General features: G+C 43.7%; 1 protein-coding gene across 1 annotated transcript in view; it reads right to left on the minus strand.

Annotated features, from left to right (window-relative positions):
- Positions 1 to 3,431: 3,431 nt before the first annotated feature.
- The window catches only part of nrg3b (neuregulin 3b), a 220,638-nt gene continuing 198,074 nt past the window's right edge, over positions 3,432 to 25,995 (minus strand). Inside the window, exons 5-9 of the mRNA XM_030400688.1 lie at positions 25,130 to 25,232; positions 22,486 to 22,612; positions 14,728 to 14,837; positions 8,405 to 8,587; positions 3,432 to 5,187 (exon numbers count right to left, since the gene is read on the minus strand). Of these exons, the coding sequence (XP_030256548.1) occupies positions 4,434 to 5,187; positions 8,405 to 8,587; positions 14,728 to 14,837; positions 22,486 to 22,612; positions 25,130 to 25,232 (1,277 nt within the window). The 3' untranslated portion in view covers positions 3,432 to 4,433. The remainder of the gene's footprint in view (positions 5,188 to 8,404; positions 8,588 to 14,727; positions 14,838 to 22,485; positions 22,613 to 25,129; positions 25,233 to 25,995) is intronic.

Consider the following 25,995-nt stretch of genomic DNA (forward strand, 5'->3'; position numbering starts at 1 on the left):
TTTTGGCCACCTGGTACCTCCCATATTTGCTCTCTTTCAGCTTTGTTTTTGGTCTATCTGACTTTTCACATGCCAAAATCTCCACATGTTCACAACTTTGTCACTAACTGTGTTTGCCTGCTGTATGGTGATGAGTAGGTAGTGTACAGTGTGTTTTTTTTTTTGAGCCTTTTCACGAAAAAACCTTCACTGCATAAGGAAGAGACACAATGAAGGCAGTGAGAGTGAACTAGAACATTCATACCTGGGGGCTTAACAAAGAGATGAAGCTTTTTGTGAAGTCCTGTAAAGCTGAGGGGAAGCTGCAGAGTCAAGAAATAATTCTTTCCGTGTTCATAAGTGTCGCATTGTCATTTGTTACACTGTTATGATAAAAAATAATGGTTAAAGCCGCTTCAAGCAAAGCAGTGACGTTGGAGCTTTCAGTTGTCAAGCAACATGTTCGGACAAAATTGGACATTTTCCACCAACGAGACATTTTGGAGCCTTTCATTTCAGTGCTGTATCCAGCTACTCATTGTGTGGTCATCTGTTGGATAGAGCCACTTGTTGCATACCTGTAATTTCTTGTCTAAAGTAAAAAAAAAACTATACTATACTATACTACAAATCAAAACCATTTTCCAATATACATTTACTTGCTCACCTTCAAAATAAGGCATATCTACTGCCCTAATTTGTATATGTATATACAAAAAAAAGCAGTTCTGAAACCGCAAAATGACAGAAGCAGCAGCCCACATACAAGTTTGGGATTTTTTTGAACCAAAATGAAGGGAATCAGAGCATTTTAATATGCAGCATGAAAAAGCTTTCACAAGCTTTCATAGTGTTCAGCTGGATAAAAAATGTTTTTGGCAATTTGCTATAATATAATGTGGGACAAAGACGTGTCCTAGACAAGAGCCCATTTAATTTATATTACAAAGGTTTTTTTTTCCTGTGTGCTCTCAGGGTTTGCATCCTAATCTCCGGTTAATGATGGTGTTGCATACAAAGTAGTTGTTCTTGGATTTCTGTGCCATCCTTTCCTTTCCACACTCAACTCCTGGACAGATTTCTGCGCATATCGTTTACATTTATCAACATCCAGAAATGCAGACGATGCAAATACATACATCTGAATCATAGGTATGACTGTAAACAGACAGTGATGCATATAAATTAGGTGTAATGTACCGTATTGCTGCTTTCCCTGTCGCAAATTCTTTAACTGTAAGGAATATGACAACTTGTTAACATTTCAGCGCCTCCTGATTGAACAGCAAATGAAAAGCCAATGGATACTGAACATCTGGAGGAACAATGGTTCCCTTTTTCAAGGTAAAACAACATATTCAATAACCCATTAGCTAAAGTTAGCATTCAGCCTCCTCCTAGCTAACGTTAGTGCTACGTAATACAATGGCATAGGCATAAACTGATTCTAAAATATTAACACAAATCTTGAACACACTGGAAGTGAAACATACTGGATGTAGCCTAATCAGATAGTAACGTTAGCTGGAAAGTGGTTGAACGCTAACGTTAGCTAACTGGTATCAAATGTGTTGTTTTTACCATGAAATATGACCCAGTGAATCTCCAGATTTTCACTATCCATTGTCTATTTCAATGGCTTGCAACCCACCATCCCAACATCAGCATGACTTCAGGGGAAAATGGCCGCTGTGTGAATATGGTCCATTGAGCTTCCAGGACTGGTTGAGTGCTCCTTGGAATAGATTCTACTTCTGGGACTCTGCTGGGGGGATGAGCATAATTTCCTTGAAGATAATCCCTTATTTTATCTTTCTATTGACGGTGCCAGGGGGCTCCTCAGTCTCTTATGTTGAGCTTCAGTCATCAAACCATTTTAAATGCGCTGAAGTATTTGTATTTAGTACAGTTTATTTCTTTTTGAGATTGTTCCTTTCATGTGGCGCGTGTCTCCATCTGCACACCTGACTTTTGTGGTCTTCCACTGCACAGCGAACACAATACCTAATTGTAAATCTTTAAACATCCAAAAGTTCAGTGGAATGTCTCACACACAGCCACTGTATGTGTTTAGAACCCTAAATATTTTCTATTTATGTTAATTTTATCTTTCCTTTGCAGCTGTCTTGGCTTGATTTCTCCTTAGGGATAAATGAAGTTCATTTTAATCTTCATAAAAACCTTCTTATAGACTCAAGATAGTTTTATTCTGCTGAGCAGTGATGAAGAAATCTCAGTAATACCCATTTGTAAGTCCTGTATAACTTACCTTGCCAGCAGTCATAGCAAGACCTGAAAGGGAAGAAACTCAGATATACTGAATTTGACGTAAATGAGGCATAAATACAGAATTGTACTCGGCTTGTGTGCTGCTGTGCTTCATTTCCATCTGCAAAACCTCTCGGCCATTGTTATAATTCAAAACAGTGAGGTTGATCTTCTTTAGTGTTTATAGCCTATGGATACAATATAAAGTGCATCATGGGAAATAATGAGTATAGACTGAAATACCTTTTTCGTCACATACACGCTGTTAATGCTCCATCACCAAAGCTTTAACCATTATCCTCTTCCCCTTTTAAACCTTCAGTGTGAGATGTGTGGAGGGATTTTTTTTTCTATACTAAGATTTCAGGGAGCAAGGGAGCTTTCTCCTTCCCTTTGCAACATCTTTACCCTCATTAATTCCAGTCGAACCCCCAACCAACACACAAACACACAAACACACACACACACACACACACACACACACCTGGAGACCATCTACCTGTATCTGAAGCAAAATTAATGAGCTTTCCATAATTAGTGTGGCTGATTTTAGGTTTCAGGGTAACAGGTGCATGTTTAGATTAACCCTGAAAGACTACAGGTGTCTGTTGCCATGGAGATAAAGGGAAGACTCAGCTAAAGTTTGCCCTGACCTCGGCATATGTTATGTCAGAATAGACTTGAACTTTTGTGGCATTTTTATAGATAATTTTGTACATAAAAGGTATCTTTTGGAAGAAATGGACAGAATTAACTGGCTAACTGGCGCTCACTTTACTTTTTGCTGTAGCTATCTTTGCTGGCAAGCTGCCAAACTAACTAGCTTGGTGCTAGTGCTGTTATAGTAGTCGTAGTAGTCGTCACATCACAGGGCTCCTAGTGAACGTGGATGGACACCAGACTGGATCAAACAAACCCTCTGAGATGGAGGTCGGTTTGACAACAGGGGAAGCAGTACAGAGGCGATTTACAGAAGCTATGACCAAGACTATGACTTCAGAGACGAGAGTCAGACATCAGCAGGGACTGGTAAAGCCGTGAATTAGTGATGTGTTTCGACCAAACCGGAAGTGATTGTGTAAAGATAAACCAAGACTGCTTGGGTACGTTTTTATTTTGTTTATGTCGTGTTTAACTGTTAAGGTCGTCTTAGTTCGGTAAAAGAAACCTGAATTCAGACAGAGTACGCTTGTGTTTTTCTGTTTATTACGGAGATTAGGTGTAAAAATATTTACTTTCTTGACATTTTGTTAATTTATTTTGTCTACTTATTAGACTAATGGTGCGTTCAGACCTAACATGAAGAGAATATTTGCCTCACTTCACACGCCCGAGTTTGATGGCTGGATTATTATTATGTTTTGCGTTACCTATGTGGCACCCAGTTTGGTCTGAATGCCCCATAACTAGCAAATTGGCTAATTCTTGAGGTACAAAGTGGTATTACGAGACAGGAAGGGCTAGCTGGTTAGCATGCTAACTTCAATAGACATCTCTGCAACACAGTAAACAGACGTCTTTCATGTAACACTGTTGTTTTTTCATACTCATAACATAATGTTCATTTTTTGAATGTTTTAAACTGAAATACTGGCCATATCTTACACATTGCCCCGTCCAAGACAACAATCCACCAACAAAAGGCAAGACATTCTGCACATCATGTAGTAAAAATGGATTCAGATAAACAAAGCCCTTAATTAACACTGTTATCTTAATCTTTATTTTGTCACAATTGTAGTCAAATATATATACGTCTATATGACGTATATAATATGACATATATAATTTCATTTCTTTACAATAGAGAAACAACATAGAGATGACACACTATTTTGGTTTCTAAGTAGAAGCTCCTTTTAAATAGTGGCATTTTTTTCAATACACTGTTTAAGTCAAGCTCCCACTCAAGTCACGGCTTTTGTTTTTCCTTATTGAGTCACATTTATTCACAATGTGTGTGTTTGTTTAGTCTCTTTTTCTTTATAATTTGATGTCTTTTGTTGTGTCAATATTTTTTTCCTCCGCAGTTCAGTCTGTTCATGTTCCATCAAAAAACGACCGCCATCTGTCATTGGTCTGTGCGGCCCCACAGATGGTCCCACCTGCTAAACATCCTGTGCCACCAGCAAAGGTATACAGTCATTGGAAACACTGTCTGTGAAAGCTTTACAGAGTTAATCCAATCAGCTTGCAGAGGGCTTGGCATAAGCATTTCCAGTTCCTCTGCAGCTGGGTCCTTTGGTGGCCAAGGAGCCGTTTGCGCCTCCATACACGAGGGATGTCTGACCTTGGCACTGTCCCTGGGCTTCTCTTTGGCCTGCTGCCTTCAAACCTCTGGTCCCGATGCCTGTGTGCACCACTCTGGCTGAATACTGCACACTTTTCCCTTCTGATTCCTGCGTAGTCCCAGCCTCGAGAGTTTTTACGCCACCGCCTTGGATCTCGCTCTGAGACCCAGATATTTTCATGGGGCCGGAGAGGCTTTTCTGTTTTAAATCCTGCCCGAGTTCCACTGTGATTTCAATGGAGCAGGGTGTTTGTGAGAAGCTGAGATTCTTCTCCGAGCCCAGTGTAGCAGTGGTGGTGACAGGAGGGCTAACACCGCTGGGCATAACACCAGAAGCCAGCACAACGGTCTCACAGGCGGGGGAGTGAGAACTGCGAATGGGCACCGATGCCTTTCCAGCCAGCATGGGATGCCACTTGAGGAGCCCCCCTTGGTTCCGGTCACTCATGTCCACGTTTCCCGCCTCAAGGTCACATGCTTGGAGCGAAGGGATGATGGGCACAGATTGGGTGCGCAGGGAGGGTGGAAGATAGGTTGTTCCCTTGTCCAGGCGGGTGCAGGGCACCTCGGTCCATCCCTTTCTGGCTGCGAAGTGAGTGAGTGAAGTCCTGCTGAGGAGGGCGCCGACTCTACCCCCGGCAGAATCACACCTTTGTGGAGAGGAAAGAACAGAAATGGCTGGATGAGAACGAGAGACATTTAAATTGTGACCTTTTTCTCTCTGACTCTTATATCCTGAGAGGAATTAGATGGATGGGTAATAAACTCTTGTGCATTTTACCCCTCATTGTTCCACAAAACATTGTCTTGCACCAAGAAAATTACAAATATTTAGGTATTGTTCTTTCATAATCTTGTGTAATTATTTATAATCCTCCGCATAAGGGGCCTGTTTTGCCGCTGCACGAATGTTTAACTGAAAAATCCCCCCTCTCATGGCTGCCTTACTGAAGATTTAAGGCTTTGGCAACACAGCTGCTGGATTCATGACCCCGGCCTGCGTGAGTACGTGGACAAATTATATATCGCCTCCTTGAAAACATGTCTTCCGATTTCACTCATTACCCGATCGTCTTGCAGGTTTGCAATGTGACATTTGGGGTCAATTCAGGTGAGCCTCACTTACAGTCACGCATCTTGAATGTTTGGAGTGGAATGTATCGTGAAAAACGGCGCCGAGCAGATTGAAAAGCGTGACGTCAAGTGTGAAAGTAATAACAGTAGAGGAGGGGAAACTTATTTAGCGTTGAGGGCGGTGAGTTTGTATATGTGTTGCATTTGCACAAGAGTTAATATTGTTACTAAAGACTCGATTCACATTTAGAAATCACCCCGGCACAGCCTTAGGAGACGGAGCATGTTATTGTCAGCCCTCAGAGACTGTTTGTAGCATAACCAAGTTTAAATAATTGAATTACTTTCCCACTCCTCCCCTTGGTATTAGAGGCGCGACTGCAAGCTGGAGGTAAATCCACCAGATCAAAACGCATCTAAAAATAACTCCCGTAACAAATTTGCTGTCAATGCCGTCCTTATCTGCGATGGGTAAATGTATGTTTTGACGCTGGATAATGGAACTGACAATATTCAGCGGGGATTTGTTGTCGCAAAATGGGAAAACATCGGCGAGCGCCTTTCGTGTTTGTTTGCCGCTCGTGCTCACCCCCTATTTTCCCTAACACTTCCTGCCATGCCGCCCGCACTCCTTCCCCCGGCTGCACTCTCATCATCATCATCATCATCTCCGCACACATCTTCCCTCTTTCCTCACTTTACCCTCTCTCCTTCTCTCACTCTCCTTTCCACCTCCCGCTTCTCATTTCCAGAGATGAGAGGGGTGTATCCATGGCAACAAGGGAGAGGTGGAGGGGGGGGGGGGGAGGAGAAGGAGGAGGAGGAGGGGGGAGGGGGCTGCAAGCTTTGGTAACTTGATGTTGCACGGCTGGAAAGTCCAGAGAAAATACGTCACTCCAACCTCCAGAAGGCCAGCGGAGTGCGCACGGCAGATGGATTTGCAAGGGAATTATCAATGGCTAATGAGATCTGCATTGTTTAACTGTACAAATGCAATCTTATCCCCGTGAAGAAGACGAGCCCTCTCACTTCAGCTCTGTTCCTAACACTTGTTTTTAAAAAAAAAAAAGAAAAAAAGCTGTGTCAGGTTGAACAGCTCGTAGCATGCGGATGTATGTCTTTATTGGTTTGTTTGCTATTCCGTCTGTGTGCGCGCGCCTGTGCACATGAACACGAGTGTGGAGGATCTCTCTCTCCGCGCAGCCATTTTGAAAAGAAACTGCTGAGCTTCATGGAGCTTTGTTTAAAAAAAAAAAAAAAAAAAAAAAAAGTAAATTATGGAAATAGGTCACATAAAGAGTTTGGCAGCTCGCAGCGCATCTTACAAGTCACTGTAACGCTCAATCAGGTTGGCACGCTAATAGGAGCATTGCTAGGCCCTCCTAAGTGCGGGGAATGCGCGAGGGACGCCGCGGCTTTAAAGACAGACGTTGCTGATAACAGTGCCATCGCTCAAGTTGCAAATGCTGACAGCAAATTAGGCTGTTTCGGAGGCATATGCTAAAAAGGACTGCCTCGCTCGGGCTGAGAGATGCTCGCGCCCGCGTCTGTAAATAAAAACCTTGTTTTCATTGTTGTTGCTTAAGAGGAATATGCCGATGGAGCTGCTTGACATGGTGCATTATTCTTTCTTAGGCAAAACAAGCACCTCAATGAGCGGCATGAGGTTGTTTGCTTTGGGAGATGTTACGTAACAATGAATCTTATTTATAATCTGCAGAGAAAGTTTAAAATAATGTGCAACTTTGTCTCCACACGGATCATCCCCCTCCCCTCCCGGATGAGCGCCCCTCTTTGATAACAACTGTGCGAGAGAGGATTTCACATCCAGCTACCTTTTCTGAGCCGGTGCCAGCGAGTATCATCAGACAGTACCTTTTTTTTCTTTTCCTTTTTTTTTTAACGTGTAAGTTATTTTAAGCCCCTCAGATAGCCAACTGGCGCGAGGTGGCCCTGCCAAAGTCCTCCCTGCCTTTTAAGCCTCCTGAAACAGCGCCAGTGGCTCTGCTTCACTTCTGATAGCCATGAAAAATAGGGCAACTCGCTTGTCCTCAGTCGACATCACGAGGGGGCCATGAGGAGAATTCAAGATGTGTAAATGGCTGAAATTAATCCTTTCTATGCTATTTGTGGTCCTTGTTCTAGGAGGCTGCGGTCAGCCCCAAAACGGCTCGGCATTTAGCATGAAAATGACAGAAAATGTAATTATTTATTAGATATGTGAACCATGAAGCTTCCAGCATAATGCCGGAGCGTCAGCCAAAATCAGGCCCGACTGGACTTCTTCAGATTCATGTGAACTCGTCCATCATCTGGTAATTAGCTTTGGCCCCCCGTTGTTGTATTTCTAACCCTGATGAAAACCAACCACGTCTTCACTCGCAGCTAAAAGCCCAGTGGCGAGCATGGCGAGGATTACAACACAGTCTCCTATCTCGGACTTCCCCGGCACCATGATGTTGAGCGGTCGGGATCAACTGTGCTCTCCAAATTAATTGTGACAGTCCCAGTTGAAGGAGGCCACAGCAGATCTAATTTATTTCCCTGGATTAGATTTCATAAGCTAGTTCACGGATTTGAACTGAGAGCATCTCAGTCATAAACTCATTTCTCCCCAAATTATCCTTCTGCCACTCCAACTTAACCTCACTTAGTCCGGGGGGGTCTGTATCACTGAACCGGCTGTTTGACCTCAGCACAGACGGTGGGGTGGTGGCAAAAAGAGAGAATCTCCTCTTTGAGGCAGGAATCCAGATGACAAAAGTGACAAAAAGGAAAAGGACAAAGTTTCACCTCCTAATGGACTCCACGTCTGTTGACTCGTCCTCCTGCAGGTGTTTGTAGACGTGGCCGGACGCTCTGGATCCATCGACGAGATTGGTTGATATTTTGTGTTTTCCTCTGGGAACGGGAGGCGTCCTGAAGTAGTTGTTCTCCCTCCGTTGCTGGGCAGGACTTAGGGAAAGGGAGCTACTCCTGTAACCAGAAGGAGAAAACCAGGTTAACACACCGTCAACACACTATTTCACGTTTAAACAGCGCTCCCTCATTTTCAATTCATTTGTTCATTGTTATCAAATGTGTCCCATCTCCTGATCTTCATGGTTGTAAAATGGACCGGCATGGACTGACCTTTCTGTTTCATTGAGGTGAGTGAAAGAAAAACCCCATCATATGCTGCATTCAATTGACACGTGCATAAATGACCTTGGCACGGAACTCTCAGCATCAGATTCAGGTGAGGACAATAGTAATTCACCATTAAGCAATACAGTTCCCATTAACATTAAATAATTTTTCATGTCTCGATCGAAGAAGAGGACAGAGTGAGTGTGACGCCGTGCTAGCAGCCCTGTGCACTGTGAGCTAAATGCTAACGCGCTCGCAGTTGCAGCGCTAGCATTCCGATGATTAGCAGGTAATGTCCGCCGGGTTGACCACCTTGGTTTGGCCCGTTGGCATGCTAACATTTGTTAATTAGCCCCCAACACAATGCACAGCTGAGGCTAATGGGAATGTCATGAAGTATTTGGTCGTAAAAAAAAACATCCGCTGCACTCTGTCAGCGCTGGGTGGGGAGGAAAAAAAAAAAGCTCTGCTGGCTTGTTGGCAGCGATTAACCCCGGATGCAGCGACTGTGCCCCTGCAAAATATGTATAAATGGCTAAATCGCAGCAAAAGAATGGGGTCACGGCTGCTACGTCGTTTGGCTTTGTACCGTTAGCGACTGTGTTATTGTTTTGATAAGTAGGTTTCTAGCTCGGAGGTTCTTGTGTGACACAGAGGCGGTCATAATTTAAAAACTTGTCGTTGTTTGAGCTAACTTTCTGTCTGGTTTGCAGTTGGCAGTCCCCTCCCTCCTATCTGTGTTCTCTCTCCTGATTGGATAAAATGGGCCGGGATACCAGAAAAAAAAAAAATGGAAAAAAAAATATATATAAAAGTTTTTTTTTACTGCATGAGCAGGAGGAGGAGAGACATGAGCCACTAACCAAATGCTCTATAACTGTGATTAGTGTTGGAATATAAGGCTATTCATTACTTACTTTAATAAAAAATCACTCACTGCGGCTTTACTGTAAAAACACGTAATGGTAGCAAAATGTTTATCCCTAGGGTTAGGGTTAACTTTAGGAAAAATAAAAACTCAAGCTCGAACAATAATTAATATTATGATTAAATAAAAGTTTTGCTGCATTTTGTTTGGATTGAACAGGCCCAGGATCTGCAGCTGAGATATCCTGATTGGCCACTTTGAAACTATGACATGTGAAATCAGCAGAGCTGTCTTTGCAATCTAGGCAGGTTAAAGTGTGCAACACTTTGTATCAATCACTTTCTTATTTGCCACATGGTAAATTGTAAGGGGAGTTGCATTTCTATAGTGCTTTTCTGTCTACTGACTGGGGATTTGGGGGGGATGGAGCCAGCGACCTTCCGGTTACTGGACGACCCGCTCTACCGCCTGAGCTGCAACCGCACCGCATGTTAGCCGGCTGTACACGACGTGAAAAATTACACCTCGTTTAAATTTCTTTGCGAGGTTGAAGTTTAGAAATGGAGTCTGCAAATGCAAACTCAGGACCAGCTTTTAGCACGACACAGAAGTTGCAGAGCCCCTTTAATGTCAAACCCATTTTGAGGCCACTAAACACCTAATTTGATGAGCAATTATGTGTAATTATATGTTTAATTTGTAACAAGATACTTTTTTAATGTATTAGTGCACATCTCTGCTGTGGACCATGTAGGATCATGACTGACTGGCTACAAATTCAAAATACATCTGGAACATAAAACACTGCGTGTGACTAAACGCTGGTATACAGGGCAAACGTTTGTTATACCCACGTGGATATGAACAGTGCATATATATTGATATCCCGCTGCTGTTAAGGATGGAAGCGGTGGGCTCGCTGCTTTTTTTACATTGTTCTGTGGGCAGCGGGTGGTCGACTTCAAAGTGGATCCCCGCGCGGCTGCTGCGATAAAAAGCGATGACATCCGACGTGTATCAAGAGTCGTGCCGCACTGTATTGCGAGCTGACATGCAAGCGCATCATCCCAGAACCAAACAACTCCCGTAACACACAGAGCTAAAATATTTTTTTTCAGTTTTGTTTGAATACATCTCGGCGCCATGGCTCCCCCTTTGATCACGAGCTACAGTTCCTTTTTGTGAGCAATAAGTCACTTGATTGCGTTCGATAAACTGAAACCTCAAATAAAAAAACAACTTATGACACATTATTACTGCTGGGTGGGAAAAAAACTTGTTTGTATCGAGGCACCGAATACAAAAACAGTGACAAACATTCCTTGATTCGGCGCTCTTAAATAATTTGCCGTCGCAGCAGCCACACACGAGGAAGAAATTGTGTATGTATGAAGATGGTGTTTAATAGTAATCAAGATGTCCAAACTTCAAGATCTTTTAAATTTTTTTACCTCGTCCTCTAACTGAACTCCCTCCTTTTAAATCATGCAGGGGATTAAATAGTCCAGTAGACTTTTGGTTATTAATTGATAGCCTACTGGGACACCGACTGAAAGTACTTGGTTATAATAATTACTAAATGTCCGTGGCTGTGGGAACAATAAGCATGGCTAATGCTGGCTCTGGTCTTTGGCAGCATTTAGCTTTTTTTTTTTTTTTTTTTTTTTTCTCGTGTCGACTGATGTTGTAAAAAGTTGATATGAATAAAGCTGAATTATGTCACTTTTGTTTGCTATTACCATGCTGATTTTTTAATTAGGATTAGCAGAAAGCTGGAAGAATTGAAATGTGTTTTTTGTGCACAGAATCACCAGGCTGTTGTAATTATCGAATGTTAAATGTTAGAAGGGTCTGGAATTGAAAGGCGGTCGCTTATCTCCACAATTCACCGTAAACGCACTGCCTCCTGATGTGTAACGGCTGAGACCGGCTGTGAGAGTAATTCGGCACATATTTTAATCAGTTCTTCTCCCTTTATGCGTTTATTAGACATGGTAGAGAGTCAGAAAAGTGTGCGGGATGTCAGGACCTCAGCTGAATCTAAAACACAAATGGCACATTGAGAGTAAACTCTTTCCTCCAGAGTTCCGATGTGTTGGTCCGCGCTCACTGACTCGAATTGAGCACATTGATTAGCCTACAACAATTTCCTCATAATCCAATCACGACAATGGACTCATGGTGATTGATCAAATTCCACAGTAGCCGAAATGAAAACACTGATTGATCTACCGGCGGTGTGATGATTATACATCGACTCAGACAGTGTTATTTCCGTCAGATTTTTTTTTGCCGGAAAGGCAATTCGGAACTGCGCTCGAGAGCGGGCAGAACAGGGTGAGCCGCGCTACTGAGTTTATTTGGAATGTATCAAAGTAGGAAATGATTAATTTCAAAATGACTGATGGTTCAGTTTTCCGCGCTGACATTTTGTGCAACAAGCGCCACGCTGCATTGAGAGAAAGGCTTTAGTTGGACTATTTACAATGTAAATTCACAACGCAGAGCCACATAGCTGGAGGGGTGTCTGTCTTCAGTCCAGAGGGAATTATCTCAACAACCACTGGATGGATGTAAATGACACATTGTCAGTCATCCTACTCATCTTGGTGATCCCTGAATTTTACTCCAGCTTCACCAAGAGGTCAAACATTTCATTTGTTATTCATGTCCAAATACATGCACAACTACTGTTCCCATTAGCCTCAGATACACCTCATGTCTAATGCTAATTAGCTTTTATAAGTAAGTATGCCTACAAACTAGACTGAGAGGGCTGACATGGCAAACATCAGCCTACCTGCTGAGCATGAACATGAGCGTGTAAGAATGCTATTGTTAGCATTTAGCACTAAACTTGCCTGTGTGTCCAGGGATCTCATGAAGGAGACCCGAGGACAGTGTTGGAGGCGGTGTCCCGTTCATTCCTCTGAAAGCTGCTCAGTGGTGCATGAAGCCATTAAGGTTTGACTTCCTTGGTGTAAAATTAGCTGGATTACAGCGTGCACACTAGAGAGTTGAGCCGGCCGAGCTGCTAACTTCTGAATTGGAGTAAGACAATTAAATCGTGCGGCTCTTCCAAGACATCCCAAATTGTATCAAACCGAATGAACTTTTTGTGTAGTTTCACGATTTGGCCACTTTGTAACTCTGACATCAAAGCTCACGGGCTTGTTACCACGGGCTTGGAGGTCACCCATTGGTTGTGGACTACCATTTTGAAGCCTCGGTCATCGCCATTTTGTATTTTCGTTCCTAAAAGTAACCATAGTTTGGTGTATATTATTGGGAGCATAGTTTACAAAATGAACACCATGCTGTATTGGAGAAGCCTTGAAACTATGGATTGAGACCAAAAGCTCACTGGGAAACTGTTTGCTGAGGCAAAAAAATCATGTGAGAAGTAGGGTCATTTTCTCATACGCTTATATAAAATTAGACCTCTTTGAAACCAGTGGTGTCTCCCCCTGCTGGCCGTTAGAAAACATGGCACTTTTGGATTTTTTTTACTTTCAGCCTGTCCTTGTTCTAAACGGTCAAGTCCATCGCGGCAGAGCCTCTTCTGGGACTGTAGGTTCTTGATATGCGCTTTTTGAAAATCTTTATCTCACGTGTATATTTTCAGTGATTTATGTGACGTCTACATTGTTTCAGCAAAGTCCCCCGGTTCGACAGACACACACTGCATTCAAGCAGGTGAATCAATCTCCTAATGCTCGTGCCCAGTGATAAAGCCAGTGATTCACAGGTAACCTTTTCGCGAGCGATATTGATGGACCATATTGACATGCTTTTATGGGGCATTTCTCCTGATAGCTCTCAGTGTAGCCCAGTTTCTCAGGTCAATAGCTGAAAGCATCTCCACATCATCCATCACAGTCTAGTTCCCCCCCAGCCCGCACGCCCGCCCTCCCGCTCGGAGAACCACGCTCGACACATGATTGACTGTTAGCTGCCCTCCGAGGAATCACCTGCATGGCACTTGCCAGGACGCGGACCAGGACGGGTTGGCCTGGACGAGTTCCTCTGTGACACTGCACTGGTCCATTAAAACAGAAAGTGATTGCTGCCTCAGCGGGTGGGGGGCTTTCGCTAAAGTTGTCATCATAGTTCAGCAGACATCTGAAAAACTCCCTCTGGCTGTACTCGCGCGACCTTTCCACCTCGCTCTCAGCAAAACATAGATGCCTCTAATCACTGTGCATCCTGTACTGTGTCTGCTCCCATTTTACCGCGCAGTTGCGACAAAACGCCACCATCAGATCCAGTGAGAGGCAAGATGTTTGCCAGCAAATTTTTTATGTGAAATTGCCGACAATGAGCATAAAAAAAAAGGGTGCTACAGGAAATAAACATCTCCTCGCACACGCCGTGTGGCTGAATGTCATTAATTGTCAAAGTGTGCCAGCACCCATATCATCAAAGCAAATTAAAGCCTTTTTTCTGTAAACATCCCCGCATCCCACATTGTGGCGTGCTCCGTTACCCGCAAACCCTGTGTTCTTCTGAGGATTTCTGAAATGGCAGCCTCTGATACCGGCGGCGGTGATCACAAAAGCGCCACCGCTTTCTGACAGTTCCCCTTGTAGCTGAATGTTGTTAATTTTGTTCAATCTTCTGTCATTCGAACGATGGCGTGGAGAGGAAGTTTGTTGAATCAATGTTTGCCTGCACATTAAAATTCACTTCTCCTCCCTATCAGTGTGCGAGCAGTCATTTCAGACTTCTGCCTGCGCACACATTTAATCACTTTGCACAGTTCACCGGACACGCCATGTAAATAAAGACTTTCCTAACTGTTTTGAAGGACTGCGGCTTTCATTTTTTATGATACTGGCTGCACCTTTAATCCGCCTACAAAATGCCAGACTTAAGATATGCACACGGACAAAGCTTACGCTGTTAGCGATTATATATATTAACACAGTTCCTCCCACTTATAGCCGCCGTAAGTCTTTGTAACGATTGCATTAATGATCTGTGTATTATTTTGAGGTCTCTATACTCCGCCATATTGCGGGATGATTGCATTCCTCACTCGGCTGCCTCTGGACACGGGGATGGGGGGTGGGGGGAGATATGAGAGCCGGGATGGAATAAGAGGATGTTGCATTTTCACCTGAAGCGTTTTCCTTTCGACAGCGCTCTGCTGAGGATAGGCGGGGCCGCTGTTGACGCGCCGGGTGCCGCGTTGCCGTCCTTAGCAGACGATCCGTGAGAACTGCAGCTCTGCAAAAAGAAACAATGAAGAAAGAACAGTGTGTACAGTAATTGCAGCTTGGGAATGTGTCCTCGTGCCCAGATGTTTTTATGTTATAATGATCACGATCAGGAACAAGATGCAGGTGTAAGTGATTATGTATGTCAACACAGGAAATAAGCACAGGGTATAATGCATAATACCGAGGATAGTGTTTGTGGCTTAGCCAAAAGTCCCCAGACAGGTTGAGGATGCTCTCTCGCTGACGCATCCCCTCCTTAGCCGGGCGGAGTGTCTTTAATTACACTTTACATTTTAAACTGCAGATTAAGAGGGGGACGCTTTGTGAATCAACTCCGCCGTGGCCCTCACAGTGCTCCCTCTGCACTGAAGAATTAATCCCACACAAGATTACGTTAATGGTTTCCTAAAGAATTCCCCCCCCCTGCCCCCCAATTCTCTCCCTTCTATTCTTATCAAAATGAACACCATTATCTTGCAACAGGCCCCAGACGGAGTGGCCACGAATGACCCCCAGAACCCCCCTGTGAAAAACTAAGTCATGAGATAATTCTGCTATTCTAGTTACAGTACCTCCTGCTCTGCCCCGTCTGTCCGTCTCATTGTGCATCATTAAAGCGACTGCATGTGACTGAGAGCTGGTTCGGGGTTCTCATGCCCGATAAGCCTCTTTTTTTTTTCTCCCTTACACCCCTGACTCCCAGAGGGAGCAGTTACTGCTCTTCCCTAGTTGTGCAAGAAAATAGGATCATTTTGACCACCCTCTCATATACCCTGCAGCTGCACAACGCCTCACTCTCTGGAACAATTGCTGTGGCAAACTTTCCTGGAGGATGATATCTATGTCAGAGGATAAAATAAATAGCTTGTGGCAGACCTGCGTGGCGTAACCCATTTCATTTGTCCCCCTCCCCCCCATCTCACTTTTGCCTTGTTTTATGCCACTTGTGAAAGCCAAGGATAAAAAACTACGCACTGTGGGTTTACTTCAAGGAGAGGGCGAAGGAAAAAATACAAGGAGCCTGACGGAATAACAGCAGAATTTACATAACAAGGAGAAAGGAAAACCTATGCATTCAGAGCAGCACTAATCCTCCTCGGATTACAATCAAATCGCAGGTCGTGAACTGTGCATAATGGGATATTTGACCATTCTTCATGAAGGACAATCTTCGAGCCAGCGGCAGAACAAACCACCTCCAGATGTAGTCAGCCCTCTGAGCCGGGACGTGACTGCTCCCTGTGCCTCTACCTGGTATCAAAATGCTCATCAGCCGTTTCAGAACCATGCACTGTCATGCACATTACATGGAGTGCATAACTGCTGACAGCGTTATTAATTTCAAGCTGCACTGGCCTGTTCTTTTTATTAATCACGGAAACACCTACTTAAGCTTTCATATCATCCCAACTGCCGTCACAACACTTGCTGAGCAAGTGGCTAACATCCTTCCTCCATTTTCTGTTCTCGCCGGCGCCCCGGTTAACCCTGTGAACGCGCTATTCCTTTAGTTTTTTCACAGGTCTTTGAGGGACAGAAGTTCAGAAATACTCTTCAGATATTCCACAAATCAGAATGCAACCTTTAGAATAATTGTTGAGTGTCATTCCCAAATCGCCAAATGCCAACGCTATTTGACAATCCGGGCTTGAGAATGGCGTACCCCGCCACAAGCCCAATGTTTGGCTTGTCTCTGGACCCCCGCAACCCTGCGAAGGCTATTACAGATAATGAATGGATGGATGATGGAAAAACACTCGACAATCAATGAGCTTTCTGCAAAAAATGTACATATTGTTGCTTTAAATTCCGCAAAACTAAAACTAGAATTTGTCTAAAGGTGCAAAATGTAAGAATTCTGGTTTAAAACATTCAAAATGAACTTCAGTTGTTTGCAGAAAGTGAGGAAATAACATGTCTGACATCTATGTGCTGTGTTGCAGAGAATATCTATTGCAGTTAGCATGCTAACCAGCTAGCCCTGTACCTGAAAACTACTTTTTCCCTGTTGATCTAAACAACTACTGTGCTCGCAGTGTAAACACAAAGACTCCCCCAGTTTTCTAACTGGTTACATGGCTAACCGAGCTAACGAGCTGATGGCAGTCTAGATGTATCAAATACAATTAGCAGCAGTTAGCATATTTACCCTATTTTGTTGGAGTAGAAATTCAACAGGTGGTCAAATCTTACATATTGCATCTTTAATGGTCCCTTGCTTAGCTACTCCTGCTGCTGCTTCATCTATCTACATCTGCTGAAATTTCAGTAATCATCTTCACCAAGAGCCTTTGGTATCAAAGCATCAGTGCTTCCCTGGCGTTAATCATGTCTTGTAGAAGAAGAAAACAGTGTCTTTGAGAACATAAGCAGCTCAGAGCTTTGTGAAAATTGATTTTGGTCGGACATGAAACAGCCTTGAGGCACGCCAGAACTTTCATTAAAATATTCTGAAGTCATTTTTCGGTGGATTTTTAGCACTGAAGTGTCTGCTCTTTGGCCCTCAACAATTCTCCCACTCCCGATGAAGTATTCATGCAGTAGCTTGGGCTCGCTCCTGAGGGGTCTCTCCTTCGACTGAGGCTAGACTAGTTAGTTACCACCAGACCAGGCTTCCGGCTGATGGGAATTGAGTTTCTGTGTCTTCCCAGTCTGAGTGCCCCTATTCCTTCAAGTCGGTGCGTGTCTGCTTCGTTGCAGCGTCTCATGGGCGCGTACCCCATCTCTTCTCATTTGAGACACAGTTTCATCGCCGGAGAGGTGTTGATTTAATTCTCAGAGGATGCGAGGAGGGTGTTCAACTATACAATCACCGCCCTTCCTGTGATTCCCTTTTCCGTTAAAGAGTGCGGCGAAAGCGGCCTTGCAGAATCTCACGCGATATAATATTTACAGTTAAGTGTCGGAGGCTTGAGCAATTCACATGGCCATTCCGCACGTACAGATGGCGGGAACATATGCACAGGAATGCTTTCCAGATGTGCAGTCAAGATGGCGGATGGAGGTGCACAGCGAAGTCGGACTTAATAGTAAAGTGCTCTAAAAACATAATTCTTGACAGGATGACGGATGACGTGTATCTTAATAATAGTAAAGAACACACTGTACAGAGGCGGTGCAGGTGCATGTTTTTTAAAAGGCGCCAAGGGTTTAGTAACTTCTACGTAGGCTCCGACCTTGAGTGTTACTGCAGAGTGTAACAATGAAGTCAGCAGCAAACCCCGAGAGAAAAACATCTTGCTCTAAGCTCGCCTGAGTTCAGCGATTTGGCATATTTTTGGGGGGAGTAGGTTAAAGACTGGTGCACAGCGGCGCATCAGTTTATCAACGCAGATGGTATGGAAGACGCAAACTAAAATGGACTCCGGTTTCATCCTCCCCTCCGCACCTGCCCCCACAGAGCGAGCCCTTTTTTGTCCACCAGCTCGCCGCGCTCATCCTCCAACTTCCTGCCTCACTGGCACACAGCGGAAAAAAACCCCACCGCGCTTCCCGACGCCGAGCATGTTGCAGCACGCGGCGCACACCGAAATGTTTTGAGCTTCATTAAGAGCGCGACGCTCTGTTCTTTCCTCGCTGAGTACTTTTCCATTTTGTCAGTTTGACTTGAAAGAAAGAAAAAAGAAAAGAAAAGAAAAAAAAAAAAAACCCAGAGAACTAGCAGGACTTGCACCACCCACGGCACATGTCCTCTCCCTAGATGGTTGCATGCTGAGGGAGTGGGTGGAGAGAAGCGGTGGTCTGGGGTCGCTGTGTCAAATCTGTGGAAAAATGGGTTTCACTTGTTAATCTTTCCTCGCTCTGTTCAGCTCATGCCCCCTCCTGGGTGCTCATAGCCGGAGATCTTTCACATCCCACCTTAAGCTTTCCTTCACACAGTTCTATTATAGCTGTTGCTGCGTTGTTGTGTTATTACTGTCTTTTATTTTTTTCTTCTGCCTTCCCTGTCCTCCTGGCATCCTCCCTGTGTCCACCTTTCAGAGTATTCTGTGGCTGGACACAGGCCGTCACTGCACGCTGAGACCTCATGCGTTCCCTGTCACCACATTCTCACAGTCATGGTGTTAATATAATAGCCTGCTATTGTGCTGCGGTACAAGAGGCGCCTGCGTCTGACTGAAATGCGTAAAAACTGGGCGCTGAAGTGCTCCAGCTGGTTTGGCTTCAGTTGAACTTTGTGCACAAGTGACATCAAAATTCAATTTTAGTTTAAAGGGCCCATATTATGCTCTTTTTCAGGTTCATACTTGCTTGCAGGACACTTTGGATGTCCACTACAAAGTGTTTTCACGCTTTCATGTTAAAGAAAACAGGATTTTTCTCATACTGTCCATTGCTGCAGCACCTCTATTCACCGTCCGTCTGACGGCCAAACCTGCTCTGATTGGTCGACTCTCACAGGCCTGAGCAGGCACCACATGCTGTGTTTCTATTTTAGCACTGCTTGTGTTTTTGCAACCACGGCAGTGCTGGGAGCTTTGCTGAGGGTGGAGACTGTATAGTTGTGAATGTAACTGAGTACATTTACTCAAGTACTGTATTTATGTACAAATCTGGGGTATTCACACTTCACTGTTTCTACTTCCTGCTACTTTATACTTCCACTTCACTCAACTTTGGAAGCAGTTTTTTTTACTTTTTATTTTATTACATTTATTTGATAACTTTAGTTACTAGTTACTGTGCAGATACCATGTGGCATCAGAGCCAAAGTGGCAGATTTTAAATCAATTTCTTTTATCATCAATGAGATAAAAAGAAACACTGATTCTGTTAATCAGAAACATGTTGAGTCGACAAAGTATACAGTATATACATACATGTAAATTTATGTGTTATATACCTTAACTTGTACTTTAGATATTTAAGTACATTTAATATCAGATACTTTAAAGCTTTTGCTCAAGTACTGTTCATATGGATGACTTTTACTTTTACTGAAGTAATATTTTAACACAATATCTTTACTTTTGCTCAAGTATATTACTTAATTACCAGTCTGGTTGTGACATCACAACCTTACAGGAGTCGTCATGGCCCGTTTAAAGGCCCCACATCTGAGTATTGTCTGAGTATTTAACAGTATTTTTGTGGAACCTACACCTGCTTTATTACAGATATCACTTAAAGATATCACTTACTCCGATACGGGACCCTTTAATTTAACACAGCCACTTAACAGCGACAAAACATTTACATCAAATGTTGAACAACTTTCTTCAAGCTGTCAATGGCTCAAAGCCATAATTTCCTGCGACACCCTCAAAAAAGCTTTCAGACTGTGCCAACTGCAGTTCCGTGGGTGGGGTTAGCTTCAGGGGTGTTTGTGTTTCAGCTTGTGACACTAAACACTGTTGCATTATTAAAGAGCCTCAGTTGCAGGCTACATTTGGCAAAGTGCTAACGCAGACATGACAGACTGAAACCGAAGGAGGAATTTTAGGCAAAAAAAAAAACTAACGACAAATGTGAAATAAAATAAACAGATGCTTGTTCTTCCCCGGTAATAACCTGTGTCTAGACATGCATAATTTAAAGGTGCACTATGTAGTTTTTGGGGGAAAGACATTATTTGTATGCCTGAACAAACTAAATAAACAAACTCGCTCTTCGTTTTCATGACAGAATAAACAAAGTGACCTTAAAGGACAACACAAGTTCCTGCTGTTTTTATTTGTCTATATTTGGGGGACTCTGCCACCTTTTCTAGCTTCAAACTGTGTTATGGGGACCTTACTTTCCTCTGAGAAAAATACCTACAGTGCCCCTTTAACAGAGAGTTTGGCAACCTGCAGAGGAAAGGAAGCATTCATCTTCGAGGGTCAGTAACACCTAGAGAGTTAGGACGAGCCGCCGCACATTGACACAGGTTCACGATCGCAAGATAGTGATGGGCATTGTAGTATAAAATAACCATAGTTAGTAAATAGTGAATAATGATAACTGATAATAACTGTAATAATGACAAACGTAACAAATGAAGGGTAATAACTGTGAAAGAGTTGCGGAAAAGAAATGTGCATCTACTGATTAAAGCTGCTGTAGTGTGGTGATGTAAAGTGTGAACCAAATATACAACACTTCTAAATGCAGTGCAAAGAGTGATCAGATATAATGGGATACATCAAGAAAGGGACTGAGCTATCAAAAAGCCTGAATGCCAGAGTTACTAAGATTCAGTGATATAGATAGAGGAAAAGCACCTGTTTTAAAAAAAAACTAAGCGAGGCGAAGAGCAGCCGGTCGACGTGCAGTTCTGCAGAAGGCAGAACGAGGATTTTCCATAGAAAAACAGCAGTGTCAGCAGAAATAAAGAAGAACAGGGATTGGTTGAGGCCATGAAGCCTGAGAAGACACTCCCAGTTTTATGTGTTTAAAGTAGGATGCTCAATGCTTTGAACCGCGGGTCAGTTTGGTTCTTTTCAGGGATTTTGTCTGTGTCTGATCTCGTTCTTTTTTTTTCCCGGCAAATAAAGTCCTACTTCACTCAGCCTTGGAGACTCCTGGTGACTTTTTTGATCTTTGAAATCTTTTGGACCAACTGAGAAAAGTGAAGTCGATTTAGGACAGTATGAGTTCCCCCTGCGATGGATGAAAGCCGCACACTGAACAAATCAAAAACCCTATAAAACAATATCATATGAAGAGTGGCAGCAGCAAATAAATGATATGTGACCGTTTTTCAAACACCAAACAAAGAGGGCGCATGCAGGAGAGTGCTAATGCGTTACGCCAATTGCCAGCCTTTGATAGGACCTTTACAAGCAAGCATTAGGGCTGCTATTCAGTCAGTTTTCTCCACCATGATTCATTTTGTGATATATTTTTTTTTTTGCTCTTTCTTTCTTTCTTTCTTTCATGTCTTTTCATGTCCACCCCCTGCCATCTCGCTTCACTAAAACCAGGAGTTTGTCTTTGTGATTTTTTTTTAGTTTTTAATTCGAGCAATAGCTGCCCAAATTAGACTGTCCCCCCCCCCCGCTTCGGCTCGCAGTTTCTCCCCAAAATGCTTCTTCATTAATCAATAATTTAATCACACCACTTTGTTCTTCTTTTCATTTCTTTAGCGCTCCATTTCGCACAAACCTCTCCGTCCTTCTGCTCCAAAAAACGGCAAAAAAAGGAGCCACCAGGCAGTCCAATTTGCAAAAATCCAAATAATAAAAGATCATTTGGGAAAAAAGTGAGTGCATCTGCAAAACAGTCGTGGCGGCCTCACTCGTGACAAAAAAAGCCCAGCCCCCAAAAATGCCATTTAACATTAGTCGTCTCGTGTACAGTATTGTTGCTGCGCTTGCACGGTGAGTTCAGGGTCCGTGAAACGCCACAGATTAGAATTTCCAATCTGCAGTTTGTCACGGGAGTCTGTCAATGCGAACGCGACAAGCAGATTTTTCCTCCATAATACGCGATGCATTCATTTTTAAACCATAATTCCCCTCTGTCTTGGCTCCTGTCAGACCCGAGTGTGAACAAAAAGGCTTCAGCCAGTTGGAGAGATTATTAAGATACACACCATACATCATCCTGTCAGGCGCTCTGTTGTTTTTGGTTCGGAGACGAAGTGCTATACATATTGAGATGAAACTGATCATAATGATGATAAAAGGATGGGGGGGGGGGGGAATAAATCAATAACAGGTAAAAAGACTTACCTTTTGGAATTGGAGGCTGTACTGGAGGCGGGGAGTCGATTTGGACATGAGGCTGGAGGCGTTGACGCTGCAGTCCCTCAGGCTGCGGCTGTCGGAGAAATGAGCCTGGAGTTTTTCCCTGTGTCTTCTGGAAAAGGGGATAGATTGGAATATTACAACAACTAAAGGGTAAACCGGACCTGTAATTAAAAAAACTAAACTAAATATATCCATAAGAGAGAAACAGCAAAAATGGCCACAGTGGTGGAGTTCTCTCGAGAAGTCTGGCTGCGGTTGCTGCGGTCAGGGTATTTCTGCCTAATGACAACACACGCGCTCTTTAGTCCGGTCATTGATTTCTGTGAGCCAGCTCGTTATATACACACATGTAACAGCAAGGTACTGTAGGGGATCATATTTATTGACCTGTTAACCTTAATTACTGGCACACACTCTGCTGAATGTGTGGAGAAAAATAAAAACAGGGAAAAACCATGCTGATGCCTTGAGATAAAAGTCTAAAATGCTGATATAACATCACAGTTGCCCATTAAGGGAAGTATCTCAATTCCCGGACTTGTGTTTGTCTAATGGCGAAAAAGAAAACAGGAGATCTGACAAAATTTGTCAAACGTAGCAAATGCAATGAGCTCCGCGAAAAGGTCAATGCGACAAAAATGAGCAGCAGTCAATTTGCAACTCAAATTTAGGATTTTTTTTTTTTTCCCCTCCCTGTCCAAAGGTGAAGGTTTGACAGATGTGGGAAAAAAACACACACACACACCCTGGAACTGGCTATAAAAATAGCATTAGGAGAGAAGATGTCTTTGCACAAGTGGAAATTTAATCAAGGCAATGTACCGTGAAACGTCCATTACATGCCTTTGTGATAATATTCCGGGAAAAGAGAAAGAAGGAGATTTTCCAGAAATATCTCCAGAGAAGCCAGACATCGAATCCTCACTGAGGCAGGGGATGGAAGATTTCTGGTCGCTTCAATCGTTTTATGTCTACATACATGTTTGAACATGTCACGTTAACAGCGCCTCGGTAGGTGTTGATTCATCCATTAATAGCTTCGATTCTTTCTCACCTGCACGCCGTAATTGCCTCCGATCTTTCCCATGAGAAACGCTCTTGCAAAGCAAACATGAGGTGAAGAGAGGGCAAAGCAAAATGGGCATCTTTTAGCTATGCTAAATATAAAATATGAGAGTGTGCCTTCATTTTGGATTAAACTTTGATTGGATTAAAAATTAATTGATGCTTAAGACTTTTGGATTAAATGTTTAATTCACCATTAAAAGTTCATTTTTAAATACTAGGTTGCTTAATTCTCTCTACTGCCGAGGCCTGTTAAATGTTTCTCAGCAAAGTTGGAATATGGGAGGAAAATGACTCGAGTGGTTGAACGACCGTCTTACATCGGGGCCCGTCGACAAAATACAGTCAACCAAATTTAATTTAAAGCGACATAGCGTAACTTTTTGACCTTAAAGATGCACTATGTAGTTTTGGGCAAGAAACTGTAATCCAAAGAGACAGATACATAAACAAACTAAATAAACAGCTCCTTATTTCCTTGACTGAATACACACGATTCATACTGTTTTTCTTTGATTATATGTGGCAGACCCTGCCACCTTTCTAGCTTCAAACAGTCTTCCGGGGACCTAATTTTCCTCTGAGAACGAGCTTGTTTATTCAGTCATTGTTTTTTCCTGCTTTTGAAACCGCCATACTGGCAGAAAACACATACTGTGCATTGAACTCAGGCCCGCTCAATCATCACACTTAACAATATAGTGCACTATCTATTATTTATATATATATATAAAAAAAGTTAATTTTATAGTCCAGTTCATGATAATCAATTACTGCTGGGAGGTATTTGGCCTTCGTATCCTGCCTCTCTCATCTCTCAGCTCCTCTGTACCAGCCTTCAAACGCTCTCAGGAATGCAACTTTAATGGCGGATCTTTTACTGCGAGGCCCTGATACAAATGAAATTTTACATCTCCACCGAAGAGCGGAATAAACTCGAGCATTAGCGGGAGGAGCGATTTATCTGAGCGGACGCTGTCAGGAAGGAAAAAAAAAAGGGGGGGTAAAGAGATTCAATTTAAGAAGGAGTGTAGATTTCATTTTTGCAGCGAGTTAATTACCTGTGGAGCGGCTGACCGACACTTAGCGTGCTGATGATGAAACCTATTTTTGTTTACCCCCCCCGTCTACACCCTGCCATTACTTTTCTTTGTCTACCTCCCTTTTTGTCTTCCTCTTCCCCCACGGCGAGTAATTGACTTTGGCGGGCTGCTTCTCGTCCTGCCTTGCCTTGCCTTTTTTTTTTTTTTCTTATCCAGTCATGCACACGCACGCTTAGGGTCCGATGTGTTTGAACCCCTGCCTTATCTGTGTATTTTGTTTAGTGGCGAAGCATTTATGTGACACCCCTGCTCGCTAAAACCACTTCCCGAATAAATCTTCCATGAGTATCGGTCCCAAATGCATCCTGCACAATTCAGATGCAATGCCCTGCTGAAACATCCGTCGAGCTGACTCACACTTAGAATTTCATTGGGCTCCATGCCATGATAGTAAAGTGCTCTTTCTGCACAGCCACGGGGCACGGTCTGCTAATGTGGCACTGGCTGGCATCACTCACTTGTTGCGGCGGTAGAGAGCCATGCACGCCACTCCGAGAAGACAGATCCCCGAGGCGATGCTGAAGATGGACAGCACCTGCCTCTGGTAGGTGTCACCGCTCTCTGCGGAGGAGAGAATACAGTTCAGGCCATTGAATTTCCACCCTGACACAAAGGATATGGGGCTGCGGCTGTGATTGAGCTGGGAGGAACAAATGTGTCGTGAATTAACATACTGCATGCGCACACGAACGGCGGACGGACGAACAAAACACAGAGCCACACACAGACATCCACCCACAATCGGCATTAGCATAAAGTCAACCAATGCTTCTGTCAGTAAATGTCAGCGTTTGAGCACAGGACTGGGACACGGCAGACTCAGGCAGGGCTCAGTGACATGTGCTAACTGAAGTGTGATAATCATTCCGTTCAGACGAAACCCAGCAGGCAACGCCGATGGAGTTTCCGCACAGCGGGGGGCCGCATCCAGCGTGTGTGTGTGTGCGTGCATGTGACTGTATGTTTGTCAGCATTCAGAGACCGATGGCGACAGGAGAATTAGCGGCAAATGAATGCTCCTGGAGCTTTCTTGTCAGACCCCGGCACATCAGCCGCGGAGGCTTAAGGTCACAAGCAGCTGGGACAAGTAGCAGTTGATCCCAGCAGATATCTTGTCTGACTGAGCAGCTGGATTGTGGCGCGCCGCACTACTTACCGCCGCGCATCGCATGGTGTGCGTGGGTGGCGGCGGCGGCGCAATGCACAGGGGCTGTCTTAAAAGACCTAAAAGCTGGCAACCTGCATCTAATCCACTGACGTCGGCCACGGAGAGACCCGTCCATCCCGGAGCCACTCGTGACCTTGAACGCAACCTCCTGTGACA

Source organism: Sparus aurata, chromosome 20 (genome assembly GCF_900880675.1).
Source record: "Sparus aurata chromosome 20, fSpaAur1.1, whole genome shotgun sequence".
NCBI classification, from domain to species: Eukaryota; Metazoa; Chordata; class Actinopteri; order Spariformes; family Sparidae; genus Sparus; species Sparus aurata.